Consider the following 20,068-nt stretch of genomic DNA (forward strand, 5'->3'; position numbering starts at 1 on the left):
GGTGCATTCTACTTATATGGTGTAGAATTTAGCTCTGTTGAGGGTTCCTGTATGCAGGGAATGGGGCAGGGCTGCATGAAAGCATGGTGTAGGATGCACTGATGTATGAATCCTCCCCTGTGGAAGGGCTGAGTAAGGGTTCCGGGGCATGCTGCAGCCTCAACACTGCCGTTATGGTCAAAGAATGGTTCCACAGCTGTTTTGGAGACTGGAGGGAGAGGATTTTCTACTCATTCCCCTATGTTTCTTCAGTGCCCAGCTCAGCTACCTAGGCTCAGGAATTGCCCTTAAATGCAGAACATACATACCAAAAAAGCATGCAACCAGACCTATCCATAACAGGGAAAGTTATTCAATTTGATGTGCTTTCCAACCAAGTATGAGAAAAAAAGCATACATATAATGAAATGTGAAAGTCAATTTTACAGCACTTAGAGATTAGATAATGCACTTATTGTTTCATAAGAACCTGTACATTCAGAAATCTTGTAATCTTATCATTCTATTGACATGGATTGTCACTAAAGAGACTTCTACTTCAATCATTTTCTTCTGTACTTCTAATTTCCCTAGGATTAAAGGGCTTTATTATCCAGGTTTTTCACATTGTTTCTAGACCTATACAGGCCAAACGAGAAAAATACACACATTTAACCCAGCACGTATTATTGCTAACTCGGTGGTTTTCAGATTCTTTATAAAATACAAATTTCTGAGCTCTTCAGTTTCTTTCTTGAAGAAAAAAATAATCAGTTATGTCTCAAATGGTGTTTCAGGATAAAAAATGGTGATACTTGCTCAAACTCTGAAGGGGAATTGATCATGCACTTTGGGACCTGATTGAATTTTCCTATGCAGGATACCAGCACATATTTTGGGTTCACTGTCATCTGGATCAGTGAAATCCATAGGATGTAAGGGTAGGTACCTTTTAGTACTACCTGCCTTTGGTTTGTATGACCGTCATCCAATTGCAGGTGTTGGAACATTGACAGACCTTGGTCCTTCCCATTTGCTTTTTCTGGAGGCTTCAAGACTTTTCCCCAGGTCTGTCTGACTCTCAAGTGACAGTACTACCAAGTCAGCCACACTGATACTGTCTCAGGTTCATAAAGATTCTGTTGAATTAATGCCCTAATAAGACTTTGCTGTTACACAATGTCTCATTTGAAAAGTTCAAAGCATTTTACAAAATGCTAATCATTTTACAGCAGGGGTTCCCAAACTTGGTTCACGGCTTCTTCAGAGAAAGCCCCTGATGGGCCGCGAGACGCTTTATTTGCCTGAGCATCCGCAGGTACGGCTGCTCACAGCTCCCAGTGGCCATGGTTCGCCATGTCGAGCCAATGGGAGCTGTGGGAAGCGGCATGGGTGGGGCCACTGCTTCCTGCAGTTCCCATTGGCTGGGAATGGCAAATGGTGGTCACTGGGAGCTACAAGCAGCCGTACCTGCGGACGCTCAAGTAAACAAAGCATCTCACGGCCTGTTAGGGGCTTACCCTGGACAAGCTGCGAACCAAGTTTGGGAACCCCTGTTTTACAGAAAGGAAAACTGAGGTACACACTCCATGTGATTTGTTCTAGGTTATACTGGAAGCCAGTTTCTCAGGAATCCTGGCTATCAGTCTTGTGCTCTTCAGCACAAGATAAACACTCCCTCCCCAAAGTGAGCATCCTCATAACTGCAGAAGGAAATAACTGTGAAATAACTGAAATAAAATTCAGAAGTGGATAAACGGACTAACCTGGTGTTACTACCATGCCATTTCCATTGACCACAGGTCTTTCTTCCTCTTCCTCTTCTGGTGGTTCAATACCTGTCTTCTCCATATTGCTCACTGATTTATTCCTCTTACGTTTGCCTTCAGCACTAGGTGTGGCACCTGGAAGGATCTGGTCTGTCACATTTAACAATAATGGAGCTGGTTCTGCTGGAGGCTTTGGAGTGCCGTAGTAGTTGTCTGCAAATAAAATCAGTAGGACAATAGCTAAATTCTTAAGAACATCTTTTGCACCATAAGAAACTATTGATACTGTATGACACAGGGTTAGTTTCACTGTCCCTTTTCAAAGTCAGTGCAAAACAGTCTGTGAAGTTAAAATTTCATTTTTTATGAAATAGTAATTGATTTTTTTAGAGATAGGCCAAACCAATTTCACAACATTGCATGCCATAAAATAGGAGGGTTTGGAGGCTTGAAGGAACCCAAAATTGAGTAATTGGCTATCCATCATGGCAAACACATTCTGTATTATATCACATCATGCTTGTAACAAAGAAGTTCTATATATACCTATAGGTTGGTAGGTAGATAATCCATGCTTATAAATCTTTAATAATGCCTCAAGTCCATTTCCATATCTCCTACATTATTCAACATTTCTACTGCTCACGAACATGCATCCAGGTTTACAATAGTTAATACTAATATATTTTGGAAGATATATGAAACCTCATGCTTCGTGGTTTAAGCCAATCTCTAACAATTAGGGTTTTGAAGAACTAACGTGGTGGGGGAGAAATTATCTCACATCTGCCTGACATGAAATTACTGGCACCTTCCTCTGAATCATCTGAAGCTAGCCATTGTTAGAGACAGGTTGTTGGACTAGCTGCACCACAGATATCATCTGGTAATTGCAATTCCTTTGTTCTTATGTTCCTATGCACCTTGGGGCTAGCAGAATCCTTTAACAGCATCCCCAGTTTAAAAAAACCTGTGTATGAATTCAATTCAAGAAGAAAACAGCGAACAGTGACTCCATTAGCTACATGATGCACAAAGATTAAATTTACATACACAATCTATACCAGGGGTTCCTAAACTTGGTTCGTGGTTCATTCAGGGTAAGCCCCTGGAGGGCCGCGAGACACTTTGTTTACCTGAGCATCTGCAGGTATGGCTGCTTGCAGCTCGCAGTGGCCATGGTTTGCCATTCCCGGCCAATGGGAGCTGCGGGAAGTGGTGGCCTGGCCCGCACCACTTCCTGCAGCTCCCATGGGCAGTATATACAGTATTATCATCACCAATACACTTATGGCTTGCTTAAGAAATTAAAAGGACAAGTCATATAACCTTTTTACAGTATTTCTCAAAAAAATATTTTTTATTGCTTCTGCATGAACTAATACCAGTAGCACCTTCAAAACCTATTCTCACCTTTAAATGTGCCACATACAGATAAAGTACCTTGATCAGTAAAGCATTATCGGGTGCATTTTTCAGGCAGTATAGAGATAGTTCTGGGACCTGTATTCCTGTGTGTTTTGTAACTCAGTACAATGTTCGCTCATGAGACCACCTCTCTATAGATAAGTAATTAAGTATTCTAACAACTAGTGAAAGCTTTATGCATTTTCACAATGAATTAGCACCACATTATTTAGCACAGATGTTGCTGTAATTGTGATACAGTAGGAAAATGTACTGTGTTTAATGGCCCTCAGACTCACACTGGACTAGAATCATGGAAGTGTAGGACTGGAAGGGACCTTGAGAGGTCATCAAGTCCAGTCCCCTGCACTCAAGGCAGGACTACATAATAACTACTCCATTTCTGACAGGTGTTTGTCTAACCTGTTCTTAAAAACCTTCAGTGATGGAAATTCTACAACCTCCCTGGCAATTTGTTCCAGTATTTAACTACCCTGACAGTTAGGTAGTTTTTCCTAATGTCCAACCTAAACCTCTCTTGCTGCAATTGAAGCCCATTGCTTCTTGTCCTATCCTCAGAGGTTAACAAGAACAACTATTGCCAACATTTGCCAAAGATTTTCTCTGTAATTATTTAAGCAAATTTTTAAAAATATCAATATTAGAGAGGATCTCAATCCATTTGCAAAGCTCTGATGGAGATAATTATTTATTTAATAATAACTTATTTACCAACAGATAATTTGATATTTGCTGACAATAACTGGATTTGAAGCTAACAGACATTAAACAAGACTTTCTAATTTGCATAGAGACTCCAGATCCAGATCCATTTCTGTATTTCCGTAGCTGCATATTATTCATAATGGTGGCATTCATGCCTTGAATGTATTGTAAATTTTGAAAGGAATTTATTTCTCCTATTTTAAAACCCCTCCCCAACCTAAAACACTTCACCAACTGAGAAGCATTACTTTTCCATGATTGTGCAGCATCATAAAGCATTGATTTTATGAATTGCAGCACACAACCTCAACCAATAACAGGTCAATTCTGATTCCAACTCTGAAGTTAAAAGTACAGTGCAGTGCCTTGACTGTAACCTAGCTTCTATGGCTCCTTCCTTGTTTTACCATTTTCATACATAGCCAAGCGCTGTCGTTCAGTTATACTTTTAAAGATTATTGATTTATGTGAAGAAATCTGTAATGACGTAACTAGTACACTTGTAAATCAATCAAATTGTCTTGAACACTAGGTAATAGAACACACACCATAAAGATTTTCTAAATACAGGAGATGTTCATTCTATTTTAGGAAGTTAAATACCCATCTCTGTTAGACCCACGTATATGTTGGCAAATCTCTAGAGAGCCATATACATAATGATTAGTGAAAAGATTTCATATGAATGTAACAGGTTTCAAAACACAAGAGACAACATTGTGCATTTGAGATTAGAAGTGAGAGAGGATTTAATTCTTTTTGTTTCAAACCGAAAACTCAATATAAATTTCCATGTTCCTGACCTCCAAAATAAGAGAGCAAGAAAGTACTCCACTGACTTCAAAGTGGGATTTGGTGTATTGTCCAATTCATAAAAATAGCAGCGCCATCTAATTTAGCAAGCTTTGTTATGAATTTATTCTATAAAGGCTGTGGATTATTGTGTTCTATACAGGGGCAACCTGCTGACATAGGCGAATTAGGCGGTCACCTAGGGTGCCAAGTTAAATGGGGCGCCAAATTCGAGGAAAAAAATCAAATTAAAAAAATGAAAAGGATGAAAAAAATACAAATAAAAGAATGAAGATGTCATTATTTCAATTCCCGTGCGCATACAGAGGGAATATGAATTATAATTCATTTCTCTACATTTCTGAGAATTTATTAATATGTCAAATCTTTTATTTACTGCAAAAATAAATAATATTGTAGCAAATATTTTTTTCAATTTGCAACGTAGGGTCAAGATGACCCACTTTGCAATTTTGATAAGCAATAACTCAGCCACAATGAAACACATCCACCAGCGGCAAGAGCTGCAATGCTAGTGACACCTAACTCAAATATATATCAAGGTTGCATAGCCGGAAATTCAGGTAGAGCGGAGATATCGTGAGTTGATGCATGCTAAACGGTCATTTTAACACAAGTCACAGTTAGATGGTTAAGAATCAGGAGAATACTGTGGAAAATTGTGTTTCTTGGTGCCAAATAATAAAGAATAATGTCTTTCACCATTATAAGTCCAAAGTGTGAGTATCTTTAAGTGTTATTAAACCTTAGCGTTATTATCGGGCTGTATAATTATGAACGTTTCTTTGTTATAACTGGTTCACATGTAATAAATAAGGTCCATAAAAGAAAAGTAACAGAGTTAACGCTTAGTAGACTACGAAAGTAATGACATCACACTCCAAGCGGGTAACCCCGAAGAAGGGGATTACTTTCCAAACAACCGGTGTTGGGTTATAACATTGAAAAAGTTCATTTTGTTTCCGTGTAAACGCTGTAACTAACTGTTGTAATAGGTAAGTGAGTGTATGTTACTAATCACTGAACCTTTAAGCTGTGATAAGATATGTTGGAATGGCAGCAGTAAGGTGGGTGTGTCAGCCATCCTTAATGCTATATTGCTTGCAGTCGGGAGCACAGTACATAACAATATTCAAATGTCCCATGGCAGAAAGAGGAAAAAGAAAACCCGCAGGAGCTGAGTATCGTAAACAAAAGGCTGAGAAGGAAAAGGACCAAGCAAAACAGCAGGGATCCTTCCTGAAATATCTTCTCTTTAATCCAAATAAAGATGGAAGCAGTTCACAGCATCCAGATGAAGGAATTTTACTTGGAGAGGAGGTTAGCTCACATCCGCATGGAAGCAATTTGGAACATCAAGGTGAAGGTATATTACTTCGAGATGAGGGTAGCTCACATCCACTAAAAAGCAGTTTGGAAACTCAAGATGAGGGAAACTTAATTCTACATGAAGGCAGCTCAGACTGATATGGAAGTGGAGAAAAATTATTCACCTTCAGAGGCACATGAAGAAATTGAAGTAAATGAAGTAGAAGAAAGAAAGGATGAGGAAGTTACAAACGAGTTACAGTATGGGGACCCAGCTTCATAGCCCAGATATGATTACAGTGTGAGGCAAATTCTCATGGAACATTCCCGAACAAGTTCATGAATTTCCCTTCCCTAAGGATAGAAATAAAAGAAAATTCTCTGCTCAGCATTACAAGAGGAAACTCATTAATGGGGAAGAAATTAATCGAAACTTGTTACAATATTCAGTGTTGAAGGACTCTGTATTTTGCTTTTCCTGCAAGTTGTTTAGAAATCAAGCAATTGGTACATCACTTACAGAAAATGGTTCAAAGGACTGGTTCAAAAACATATCTTCAATTCTCTCTTCACATGAAAGAAGTACAGAACATTTGAAATGTTTTCAGAATTGGAAAGAACTTGAATTATGATTGAAAAAAGGAAAAACTATTGATGATGAAAATTTACGTGTGATCAAGGAAAAAGAAGAATATTGGCAACAAATATTAGAGCATCTGATTGCGTTAGTGAGAGTTCTTGGTGGGCAAAATTTAGCACTCCACGGCCACGGCAGAAATGAAAAATTATACACTCCAGGTAATGGAAACTTTTTACAATTTGTTGAATACCTAGCTTGCTTTGATCCAGTCATGAAGGAGCATCTACATAAAATAACTGATCATGAAACACAGGTTCATTACTTAGGAAAATATATGCAGAATGAACTGATTCAAATCCTAGCAAATGCCATTAAAAAGAAAATTTTAGAAGCTGCCCATTCTGCAAAATAGTTTTCAATAATACTGGACTGTACACCAGATGTGAGTCATTTTACACAAATGATGATCATTCGTTTTGTGGACATGGAAAAGTCTGCAGATGAAGATAATGTTGAAGTGCACTGAAGGAGACGACTGGAACATATATGACTGAAACTATTCTACAAGAGCTTGAAACAATGTCATTATCTCTTGAAAACTTACGTGGCCAATGCTATGATAATGGGAGTAATATGAAGGGTAAAGACAATGGTGTGCAAAGGAGAATGATGGAAATCAATCCTAGGGCATTTTTCGTTCCTTGCAGTGCACCATTCTCTGAATTTGGTTGTCAATGATGCTGCTAGATGCTGTTTGGAGGTGTCAAGGTTCCTTCCCCACTCTGAACTCTAGGGTACAGATGTGGGGACCTGCATGAAAGACCCCCTAAGCTAATTTCTACCATCTTAGGTTAAAACTTCCCCAAAGCACAAAGTCTTTGCCCTTGGATTAGGTAAAACACGGCCACCACCAAGTGTTTTAGACAAAGAACAGGGAAAGGACCACTTGGAGTCCTATTCTCCCAAAATATTCCCCCAAACCCTATACCCCCTTTCCTGGGGAAGGCTTGATAATAATATCCCCACCAATTGGTACAGGTGAACACAGACCCAAACCCTTGGATCTTAAGAACAATGAAAAATCAATCAGGTTCTTAAAAGAAGAATTTTATTTAAAGAAAAGGTAAAACGATCACCTCTGTAAAATCAGGATGGTAAATACTTTACAGGGTAATCAGATTCAAAACATGGAGAATCCCTCTAGGCAAAACCTTAAATTAGAAAAAGACACAAAAACAGGAATACACATTCTCTCCAGCACAGCGAATTTACGAGCCAAAGCAAAGAAAAACCTAACACATTTTCTAGCTAGATTACTTACTAACTTTACAGGAGTTGAAGGGCTTGCAAGCATCCTTGATCTGTTCCCAGCAAAGATATCACACAGACAGACAAAAAACTTCCCCCCGCCCTCCAGATTTGAAAGTACCTTGTCCCCTCATTGGTCATTTTGAGTCAGGTGCCAGAGAGGTTACCTTAGTTTCTTAATCCTTTACAGGTGAAAGGATTTTGCCTCTGGCCAGGAGGGATATTATAGCACCTTATACAGAAAGGTGGTTACCCTTCCCTTTATATTTATGACAGGCAGCAAGCAGTTTCTTTGACTTGGTGCAACGTGTTCATGTGTTTTTCTCAGGCTCAACACGCCGTTGAGAGATTCTGACTCACCATGTGAATTCTCCAACTGTGAAACCACTTAGTCAGAGAGTCACATTGATGCTTTGAAGCCTCTTCGCTATAAACTTGGAAACATTTATGATGACCTAATTGAAATTTCTGATGATACTACCTTTACTGGATCATCTGGCAATATGACACGTTCAGATGCAAAAGCTCTTGCAAATGGCCTTTCCAAGTTCAAATTTGTGACTTCACTCATTTTGTGGTATAATATCCTTTTCGAGATTAACCTCATTAGTAAGCTGCTTCAGGAAAAGAACTCGAACATACATTCTGGTATTCAAAAACTGTAGCAAACTAAAAATATTCTGGAGGAATTCAGAAGTGATGAAGGGTTCAAGAAAACACTGGTAGACTTTCTCGAGCTTGCTGAAGAAATAGACTTTCCGACAGAATTTGAACCAGAGCCAGTTTGCATTCAGCAAAAGAAACAGCAGTTTTTGTATGCAGGACAAGACACACCCATTCAGAACCCAAAACAGAGGTTCAAAGTGAATTTCTACTTCGCAGACCTTGATATTGCTATTCACTTGGTTGATGAAAGATTTCAACAGATGCAGCTAGAGTCAATATTTGCCTTCTATATGATATCCACAGATTGGAAGAGAAAACAGCAAAACAAATAAGAGAATTTTGTATGAAACTGGAGTCAGCATTGACTCATGAAAATTCAAAAGACATTGATGCTACAGATTTGTGTAGTGAGCTTCAGGCTTTTTCAAGACGACTTAAGAAACATTCCACTCCTGAAGAAGTCCTAAAGTTTGTTTGTGAAAATAAACTCACAGACAGTTTTCCAAACGTTTTTATAGCTCTACGTATTCTTTTAACTTTGCCAGTTTCCATAGCTAGTGGGGAACGTAGCTTCCCAAAGTTAAAATTGATAAAAACATACCTGCGTTCTACAATGGTGCAAGAGAGACTTGTTGGACTTGCCACAATGTCAATAGAGCATGAAATAGCTAACAGCACAGAGTGTTTTATAAACAGAGTGTTTTGTAAATACAGGATAAAGTTCATTGAAGAGATTTCTTATTTCTTTCTATACTGGATGTGGTGGTAATGGCAGTTAAAGCAGGAGAGCGTAATGGATGATGTTGGATTTGTAATAATAAAAATTATAATTAACATTTTAATGCATTTTTATTTGAAATCGGACTGAAATATTATCTAGCTGTTGTGTACAAATCTATTCTGAAAATTTTGTGTGTCTATTTTATCTGATCTCAGCAACATTGGTTCGACAGATGGACGGACAAATTGAATAATTAAGCCTCTGTTTAAAAAAAAAAAAAGCTTAAAAAAACATTAAAAGGAAAAAAGGGGCAAAATGTTTCCCAGTTTACCAAAAACCTCAGCCTAGATCTGCCCTTGGGGCTTGGGGATGCCGATTGCATGGTTCATCTAGGGCGCCAGTTGCTGGCAGCTAATCTAGGGCCGCACCCGGTTCTATATTTTCTAGAATAGTAATACACTTACATAGCATTTTACACTTGCAAAGCTCCATACGAACATTAACTAATTAATCCTAATAATAGCCCTATATCATGGTCCCCATTTTGCAGACCGGGAAGCTGAGACACATGACTGGATTTTTAAAGGTATTTAGGCACCTATGCACTTTCAAAAATCCCATCAGACACCTATCTTCTTCTTTAGTCACCAAAACACCTTGAAAAATCTGACCTACAGAGACTAAGGATAGCTATAGCTTTTGGAAGCCCAAGAATACTGGAAGGAGAAGCAGGGAGCACACTGCCCAGGAAAAGCTACCTCACATTGGGAAGCCTCTTGCTAATTCTGTACAACCAGGGTAAACAGCTCTGTAAGTGTGGGAGATGAGGTGACTGTCTGGCCCAATCCTCACCATAGTCCAAAACTTTCCCCTGAGGCCACTAGATCTGCTGGTATTACATGCCAACTTCCCTTTCTACCTGGCCCCTGTGCAGCTGTCTCTCATCTATCCTGTATTGGTGTTAAATTATTGAATTTTAACTGCTGGTTTAGCTAGTTTGCCACAAGTAATCTTATCAAATCAAAGCATGCCAAATACAAGAATAAATTCTTTGAGAAACAAGACTTCAAGCCAAGGGCATCCTCCACCCCGTTCTGCTTCTCCATCACCCCCTGGTTTCCCGCAAATCAGCTGTTTGTACGGGAAGCCTGGGAGGGCTGAGAAGCAAGCGGCGGCTTCGTGCTCAGGCCCAGGGAGGCAGAGGTGGAGCAGAGGTAGCTGGGGCAGGAGGGGGGGCGCGAGGAGGGCCGCCTGCAGCACAGCAGGTAACCCGGGCGGGTGGCAGGGGAACTGCTCCCCACCCCAGCTCACCTCCGCCACCCTCGGCCTGAGCGCAAAACTGCCGCCTGCTTCTCAGCCCTCCCAGGCTTCCTGCGCAAACAGCTGATTAGCGGGAAACCGGGGGCGGTGGGGGTGGAGAAGCAGAGTGGGGTGGTGCGTTCAGGGGAGGAGGTGGAGGTGGAGCGGAGGTGAGCTGGGGCCAGGTGCAGGGCGGGGAGCTGCCGGTGGGGGCTCTGCACCCACCAAATTTTCTCCTTGGGTGCTCCAGCCCTGGAGCACCCACAGAGTCAGTGCCTAAGGCAACACTTTTGATGTGATCAGTGCGGGGAGCGGCCACTCCCCCCGCTGCCCCCCAGCTACACTATCCCGCCCCAGGAGCCAGATGTTTCCTGGGAGCTGCCCCAGGTAAGCACCTCCGGGACTCTTCACCTCACCCCCTGGCAGGTCCCTCTGACTCTTAGGGACGGGGTGAGCACCCACTACGGTGGCCCACGAGACCCTTCTGGCCAGTTCTGGGCGCAGTCAAGGGACAGGGGAGGGGGATGGATGGGGCAGGGGTCCCGGGGGAGGGCCACGACCCCCTCGTGGAGTGAGGAGGGAACCGGTTGTTAAGATTTTGGCTGCTCATCACTGCCCATATGGTACGTTCTCACAGCCTTCTTTCCTACTTGAGAAAAGCAGTCTAGACAATAGACTACAAATGATTGCCTCTGTGTGTTCCCAACTATCTGAGCTATTCTGAGAGACAAGGTGGATGAGGTAATATATTTTATTGGACCAACATTTGTTGGTGAGAGAGACAAGCTTTCAGGCTACCTAGAGGTCTTCCTCAAATCAGGGAAAGGTACTCCAAGAGTCACAGCTAAATTCAAGATGGCACAGATTGTTTAATATAAATAGATAACACATATCGTAAAGGACCATTCAAGATAGAGAGGCCTGTTAACATCTCTTCAGTCATAGGACAAAAGGGAGTGGGCTAGTGGGTTACGAATTGTGGTAATAAACAATAATTTCAGTGTCTCTGTTCAGTTCATCATTTTTAGTGTCTAGCAGAGTTATGAATTTAAGCTCCCAGGTTCATCTTTGGAAAGTGTTGTGAAGGTTTCCTTTGAGGATAAGGACTGAGAGGTCAGATACAGAGTGATTGCTTTGTGAACAATGAAGTGTGATATGGTGTTTTTGTCTTTTATCATTTTCCTGCGTGAGTTTGAGAGCATAGTGATTGTCTGGTTTCACCCACATAGTTGTTATTGGGGCATTTACATTGTACATTTACATGTACATTGCATGAGGTATACCACATGTCGTGAATATCCCAGGACCCACATGGCTACAACTGCACTACATACAAAAAGTCCTGTTCTGAAAAGGCATGAATGATAATATTAAATCAGAGAGATGCTCAGAATATTTAGAGAGCCAGACACAATATAAAAACATTAGAATTCAGTGGCTAGTGAAAAATAAAAGTTCCTACTTTCTTGGATCATTGCTCCTACTCCGTCTGACTTCACTGTAAGGAGGATCATTCAGCAAGTATCCTTAGAGGGGAGCCTGGACCCAAAAAAATTACCAGGAAGGCTTAATCCTGTTCACCCTCCTGATAGAGTTCCGGGTCAGAATCTTCAGGTGATACATACCAAGGAAGAAATAAGGACAAAGAAATTTGGGGGTTTTCCCCTGACTTTAGTTTAGCAATTTGAGCTAGACTTAAAAATATCCGTATCATAAAGAAAATATTCAGGAGTGGATGCCTATCTTGTTTCCTGCCAAGGTAGGAGTCATGATTAAGAATAACAGATCTATTTCTGGGAACTGGGAAGAAGAAAAATTGTTACAGAAAAATATAAGAGAAAGCCAGAAACAGAGAAATTAGGAGACTATAACAAGACTAAATAATTGTGGAGAAAAGTAGTGCCGAGCCCAAGCCAAAAGCCCAGATACAAAGGTCCCCACGCTTTGGGATGATACAGAATCCCATCCCTTGATCAGATCCAAATTTCTCACCAGAGCCTCATTTTTAGAGAGGGATGAACCAAAACCTGAGCAACAAATTCCAAGGTTCTGTTTGTTCAGAATCCCAATTTGTACTTGTTTATAGAGCACTGAATTGCTGAAATATTTAAACTAGATAATGTGAGTCTTGGGCACATCTCTAGGAAAAAGAAAAGTAGATTTTGGTGTTTGTTTCCACTAATCTAGGAATACATTCATTATACATGCTACCGTAAAATGTTTAGTTGAACTATCCTCCCATGTTCCTTTGGAGTCACTGACAAATTATAATTTACAAACTAAAGGTAAAAGTATTCCAAGATCCATTTACTGTTTGGATGTATACCATGTAGATCTGATGTCATACTGGCTCACTTCTTCCGCTGAAAACAAATTATGTTTCAGAAACTCATTTCATTGCAATGGCACACAGAGTTCTGGGTGGACATCAGTCAGTATTATTTTTAAATTGAAATAATAAATATACATATTTTGTCATCTGTATTAAACTGAATACTTACACATTGCCCATCTCTGGAGGCCTACCACATACCACTGGAAGCATCAATTTAATTATAAACTATAATCTAAGAGCCCAGACTTTATATGGATGGTAGGAAAATGGGGACAACAAATGAGAAATCAGGTTTTGGAATGGATTAAAAATAATTGTAACAAGACCATTCTAAGGACATCTAACAAATGTTTATTCTTAGGTTCATAGACTTTAAGGTCAGGAGGGACGATTACGATTGTCTAGTCTGACATTCTACACAACACAAGGCCATTCCTATAATATAAACAGAATAGAATTGGTAGTGACCCCTGTATTCATACTGCCTAACATCTTCCATTATAAAAGATTCTTGAAAGCATTTTTGAGAAGCTCTAACACCTTCATAGTTTGCAGCAGGCCATTGAAATTCAGCAAGTAGAAATACCCAAGGCCAGAGAAGAAATTCCATAAAATTCCACTAATTTTTAGCTAAATTATAAACTGTTAAAAATCTCCATTTTCCTTCTCTGACTTGTACTCCTGAGAAAAAAATTGGCAGCATGTCACAATAATAACAGAACATGAACATTCTAATCAACCCAATAAGAGCTGCCACTACACTGGGAATCAGAGACGTAACTAGGGCATTTAAGCACCCAGGGCAAGAAAGCATATTTGTCCCCCTATAGGGTGACCAGACAGCAGGTGTGAAAAATCGGGACAAGGGGGTGGGAGGTGGTAGGTTGCCTATATAAGACAAAGCCCCTAATATTGGGATGGTCCCGATAATATTGGGATGTCTGGTCACCCTAGTCCCCTACTGTTTTTTTCCTTCATTTCTCCACCCCATTTTCCCACTCCCATGGCTTTGAGCCCTGAGCGACTACCCTGCTCGCCCAGCCTGGGTTATGGCCCTGCTGGGAATGTCTTGGAGTTGCCAGAGCAGATGTAATGGTGGAAACTGAGGATAAAGCCAGGCCAGGTTCCCTCACAACTGGCATGTAGCCCAAGCATCCCATCCCATTCTAAGAGAGGTATCATATGGGTCTGCTGCTTCCTCAATGCCTGGTGAGTGGAGACAGGGAGGTCTAGGTTGGACTCCCACTGTAAAGCTCCAAGACCATATAGTGCCAGTGGCCTATTCCCTCCTTGGGGGGGAGGGGTATCACATGAGGCAGGAGCCCCCCACCTTGAGGGATAGGGAAGTGTGACAAAGTGCCGGAGCCAGCAGCTGACCCAGCACTCTGGTCACTTAGGCACTAACTAGCTCCCACAGAGAGGCTCAGATTGAGGGGCAGAAGACTTAATTACCTTTGATTATTATTAATAATTTGATTATTACTTAATCAAACTATAGGCTGATGAGCTGAGGGGCTAATTATCTTATCAGATGAGAAGGTAGTTAAAACACACAGGAAGGAAGTGAAAAGAAAAGAGAGAAGGGCTAGCAGAGCCCAGGGGAAACCAGATCTCCAGCTGGAGACATTGTTTGTGCTTCCTCTCCCTCTCCCTGCAGAAAAGGCTCAGGATTGAAGGTCACTGTAGGTAGAAGTACTGCGAGGAGAGGAGAGGAGAGGAGAGGAGCCTGCCTTGTTGCAGAAGAAAAAGAGAGCTGGACTGGGTCAGACGCAAACAACTATGGGCTGAACCCAACACATGGTACCAGTGACCCCATCCTCCATTCAGGAGAACAGTCTTCTCCTGCAGGCAGCTAACATAGTCAGTCCTGTAACCCAAGTAGTAGCAGTCGGTACTACAGTGCTGAAGGTTCCAGATGCTGATGAACTGAGAGGAAGGGGGGTTGTTGTTATAGTTGCACATAATAGATTTCATTTTTATCTTTCTTTCTAACAAAACAAAACACACTTAGAAATTGCAGGAAGCAAACCCTATTTTGAAATATTATTATTTAGGTTGCAAAGTGAAGTACTTGAAAGTTAAGAAATGCCAGATTCACTGTTGTCCATGCAACCCTAAATTCAGCCATCTTGGGCATACATGCATTATAATGTGGATACATGAGGACTGAACTAATGTTGTATGGGCAACATCAAATCTGGCATTTCTAGCTTTTGAATGCATCACTTTGCAACCTTAATAATATTCTTTTAATGCAGATTTGTTATATGTAATAAGATACACTGTTTTCAAACGCACAGAAATCAGAATGTTAAAGAACTGCAGAAGTTTCCTTTCTTTTTAAAGTTCTGATAACTTGCTTATAGGATTCTAAAAGAGGAAAACAGTACACAGACATTCAAATATAACTAGTGCTGTATTTTAACAATGTTCAGGACAATTACAACCTCCTTGAGGAAGTCTCACAAACTTCTGCTCTCCCACTCACTCTGGCTGAATAATTTATTTTGACGGCTGTCTATAGTATAATTAGTTTTTTAATCACTATAGTGAGGGTGGGTGAGTATATTTCATGCTTGGGCTCATAAATTTTCATGACAGTTTTTCTATGCTGCCTGTTGAATCGGCGCTGCAGTTTTTTAGTTTCTCATGAGTGACATCCACAAACAAGAGTTTGAAAAACTCCCATTTTTGTTGTGGCACTTGTGATGTCACAAGCCAGAAAAAGCTGCAGGCCAGGAGTATCTAAGGGAAGTAAATTTGTTAAAATATGGTGATTACATTGCTCACTAACAGTGCTAAGCTTCCTTCTAATTCTTCAGGAATATTAAAATACATTTTTAAACTTCTCGCAAGACCTTTGCAGTTCACCTTCGAGAAAGAATCTCTACTTTCAAAAAGAGACTGAGGAATCTAGTCCCTTTTTCTTTCCTAACTAAGCCTTTGAATCGGATTGTTTAGCAGTTTGAGCCCAGTTGTTAAATCAATGTCTGAAAATAAGGTACAAATGAAAAGGTATTTAGTCTGGCAGAGCTGTTAGAAATGGTGTATTTCCTTATTTAAATATAGGCAGATGACACCAAACCCACTGGATGAGACAAGTGGATGTGGAGATTCCTGGGGCAACTTCCTATAAAAAGTGTTTTTCAAAATTATCTTCTACACCAGTGGTTCTCAAAGCCGGTCTGCCGCTTGTTCAGGGTAAGCCCCCTGGCGGGACAGGACGGTTTGTTTACCTGCCGCGTCCACAGGTTCGGCCGATCGCAGCTCCCACTGGCCCCGGTTTGCCGCTCCAGGCCAATGGGCGCTGCAGGAAGGGCGGCCAGCACATCCCTCAGCCCACGCTGCTTCCTGCAGCACCCATTGGCCTGAAGCGGCAAACTGCGGCCAGTGGAATCCACGATCAGCCGAACCAGCAGATGTGGCAGGTAAACAAATCATCCCGGCCCGCCAGGGGCTTTCCCTGAACAAGCGGCAGACCAGCTTTGAGAACCACTGTTCTACACCATCTACCGAGTAACCCATATACACTGGGCTTGAGTCTGCCCCGGTAGCAGAAAGGCAGCAGCACCAGGGGAGGGACTATTTCTAGGGACGCTGAGGTTCTCTCAGACTAGAGGACTTTAGAGTTCTAGCTTATAGAGCTGCCTTAGTGCTTCTCTGGGTGCAAACACTCTCCCCTGTTGGCTCCTGCCCACTTACTCCCAGTGGAGTGGAGGTTTTGTTTGCCTTGAACTGCTGGACTCTTCTTCAGGAAAACTGCTCATACCGCCTGGTTTCTCACAGCTTCCCCCAGCAGACACCAGCCAGTGAATCAAGTACTTTAGAACCTCAGAGTTACGAATACCAGAGTCATGAACTGACTGATTAACCACACAACTTATTTGGAACCGTAAGAATGCAATCGGGCAGCAGCAGGAAAAAAAAAAGGCAAATACAGCACAGTACTGTGTTAAATGTAGGTTACTAAAAATGAACGGAAAGTTTAAAAAAAACTTACAAGGTAAGGAAACTGTTTCTGTGCTTGTTTCATTTAAAGTGAGATGGTTAAAAGCAGCATTTTTCTTCTGCGTAAAGTTTCAAAGCTGTATTACATCAATGTTCAGTTGTAAACTTTTAAAAGAACAACCATAACATTTTGTTCAGAGTTACAAACAACCTCCATTCCTGAGGTGTTCGTAACTCTAAGGCTTTACTGTATGCTGACTTCAGAGTCAATTAATGACATTACATGGCTCTGGGATTGTCTAGTCATCCATATTTAAATTAAATTATCAAATATGGCTATAGATTTCTTTACCTGGTAGCATTTTGGGCCCCAGTGCACTCGCACAAGAAGTTTTTAAATTTAAACATATATGGAATAGAGATGGCAGAGTTGTCAAACAGTTCCAGATCCAGGATAGGCCTGCTTCCAGTCCTCCACTACTACAGTGATCCAACTTTACATAATAAGATTCTTGCCTTTCCAGGCCACAGTCTGACTGTATCTGAGTTTGCCCCATTTTAAATGGATATTTACCAAGGTACAAATAAATATTTTATGATTGCTGGACTCCTGTCTGCAGTGGAGAGGTCTGCAAGCAGCAGCTACCAGAGCCCTGAGAGTAAGGAACTAGCCTTTCCCTAGGACTAAGGAACCCTTCATTCTTCTGTTGGATCATTTGCAATGCTTTGGACCACACCCTGGAATGGTAGCGTAAGTGGTAGGAAGTGGCCCGGGGAAGTAGCCTTGAAACACTCTTGGGTGGTTGATATCACTGCTTCTTGTAGGTCCGTAGGCCAGACCCCGGTAGACAGGGAAGGCCCAGGCTCCCCTACCATGTCCCTTCCCACAAAGGGGGCACCAACTCCTTCCCTCTGGAGATAGGAGATATTGTAAACCCTGAGGCAAGGACAGATGCATGAACATGGGCTGAAGACACTTTTCTTAATGGGGCACTGTGCCCTCAAAGCACTCCAATACCAGATAGCAAAGGGCTCCCTGGTATGTAACAGTAAAATTCAGCTAGCCTGACCAGCTCATTACACTTCACAAACTGTTGCCAGGATATTTACTCCAAAGACATCATGTAATATACCACTTGAAAACTAATAACACATTGGTCATTAATATCACTGCGACATGTTCACTGTTAGTGAAATTATGGATACTCTCCAATGCTATATTTTGGAGACTGTAAGAAGACAAAGTGGAAGGCAAAGTGGCAAACAGAAGCAGCTGTGACCAGAGACATGGACAATAGACTATTCATTCGCATATGAGATTGCAGGAAGGGCACTTGCATTTTAAAATCACAGAAGACTGAAAAATCAACATGGCATTGGCTCCCTGGGGGCCACAGCAAGCAGAGCAAACCTGAGCCCCCAAGATGTCTTCTTGACTTTGAAGTAAAAAATGAACTTTGGAAAATATAAGGAACTGTTGAAAGACTTTGGGGTATCCGTGACATTCCAGAGTGCAATCCAGCCCAGTGAGGAGCTGTGTCACCACTTGCCCTGCCCTCACAAAGCTTTGCTGCTGTAGCTCCCAACCTGGGCTCCTCACAAACAGCCAAATATCTTGCTGGTCATACCCTGAGTGTCTGTGTATAAACACAGCCTTGGTCCAGCAGCTCTGACCCAGTAGCCTGTCAGCAAAAACCAGCCACACTCTCTGGCTTCCAGCAATATTGGTTACTAGTTGCAGGGTGACCCCAACGCATTTCCAGTTTGAGATTTTCCCCCCAAAAGTGTGTTCTGCACTTCCCAACCCTCTCCTGGACAGTCCAGATATATTAGGTCCGTTGCCCCTCTATGGAGATCAACATGCAACAGTCTGCTGCCTTAAATGGAGTTACCCAAACAATTCACAACACTGGATTAGTTTTAACAGCAAAGACTGTCCTGTCACCAGCAAACTCCTTGAGACTCCACCAATCTTAATCTTGCCTATCAGATAACAACCAGTGAACTCCAGCCCCCGAGCTCTTCAGAGATTTCTTCAGAGATGTCTCTCTGCAGTGCACAGCCATATCACAGTACATTTACAGAAGATATTAAATTAATTTCTCCTTTAAAAAGTCAACATACTGCAGTTTGAAGAAAGAAAAGGAGTACTTGTGGCACCTTAGAGACTAACCAATTTATTTGAGCATAAGCTTTCGTGAGCTACAGCTCACTTCATCGGATGCATACTGTGGAAACTGCAGTATGCATCCGATGAAGTGAGCTGTAGCTCACGAAAGCTTATGCTCAAATAAATTGGTTAGTCTCTAAGGTGCCACAAATACTCCTTTTCTTTTTGCGAATACAGACTAACACGGCTGTTACTCTGAATACTGCAGTTTATTAATTTAACTGGTGTAGGGTGGATTCTGGCTGGAACAGCTAGTCATGCTGAGGAAGTTTCTGTAAGTAGGGAAACCATCTTGAACTATAGCTGACCAAGTTAAGTTTTAGTCTCAGAACCATGTTTTATTTTTGTTAGTTTGAAAGTATTTCTAACTTTATTCCTTCTACCTGGTATCATTTAAACATACAACTTTTTGTTTAACAAACTTGTTTTACTTTTAATATAAACCAGTTCAGTGCTGTGATTGAAATAAGAGTGTCAAACACCAGTTAAATTAATAAACTGCAGTATGTTCACTGTTTAAAGAAGAAATGAACTTAATATCTTCTGTAAATGTACCGTGATAGGGCTGTGCACTGCAGGGAGACATCGCTGAAGAGATCTCTGAAGAGCTCGGGGGCTGGAGTTCACTGATTGTTATCTGCTAGACAAGATTAAGACTGGTAGAGTCTCAAGGAGTTTGCTGGTGAGGAAGACAGTCTTTGCTGTAATCTCCAGCAAAGCTTACTCTTCCCTTTTGGTGCATAGAATAAGTCAATTTTGGAGAATGTCTTAGAACAGAGATGACTGCTTATTGGAAGCTGGAGGGAGGAACATACACTCAAAACTTCTAATACAACATTTCCTTTCTGCAGAAACAGTGTGTTAGGAAATAAAGGCAATTGAAAATTATTTAATATATTTTGGATGGCTTTAGAAATGGAATAAATGCACAGTAAAAACAGGCATTATTAAGCCCAGATGAGAGTTTCAAGACTAATCCCACAAGACCAGATTGTAAGTAATGTAGCAGGGAATGTGCCAGACTAGAAGTACACAGTCA

At 41.2% G+C, this 20,068-nt stretch overlaps 1 protein-coding gene across 1 annotated transcript in view; it reads right to left on the reverse strand.

Moving 5' to 3' along the window:
• MAGI2 (membrane associated guanylate kinase, WW and PDZ domain containing 2) overlaps positions 1-20,068 on the reverse strand; it is a 1,194,001-nt gene that overhangs the window by 420,919 nt on the left and 753,014 nt on the right. Inside the window, exon 4 of the mRNA XM_077807869.1 lies at positions 1,746-1,961. Within this exon, the coding sequence (XP_077663995.1) occupies positions 1,746-1,961 (216 nt within the window). The remainder of the gene's footprint in view (positions 1-1,745; positions 1,962-20,068) is intronic.

This window comes from Eretmochelys imbricata, chromosome 1 (genome assembly GCF_965152235.1).
Source record: "Eretmochelys imbricata isolate rEreImb1 chromosome 1, rEreImb1.hap1, whole genome shotgun sequence".
In the NCBI taxonomy this organism is placed as follows: domain Eukaryota; kingdom Metazoa; phylum Chordata; order Testudines; family Cheloniidae; genus Eretmochelys; species Eretmochelys imbricata.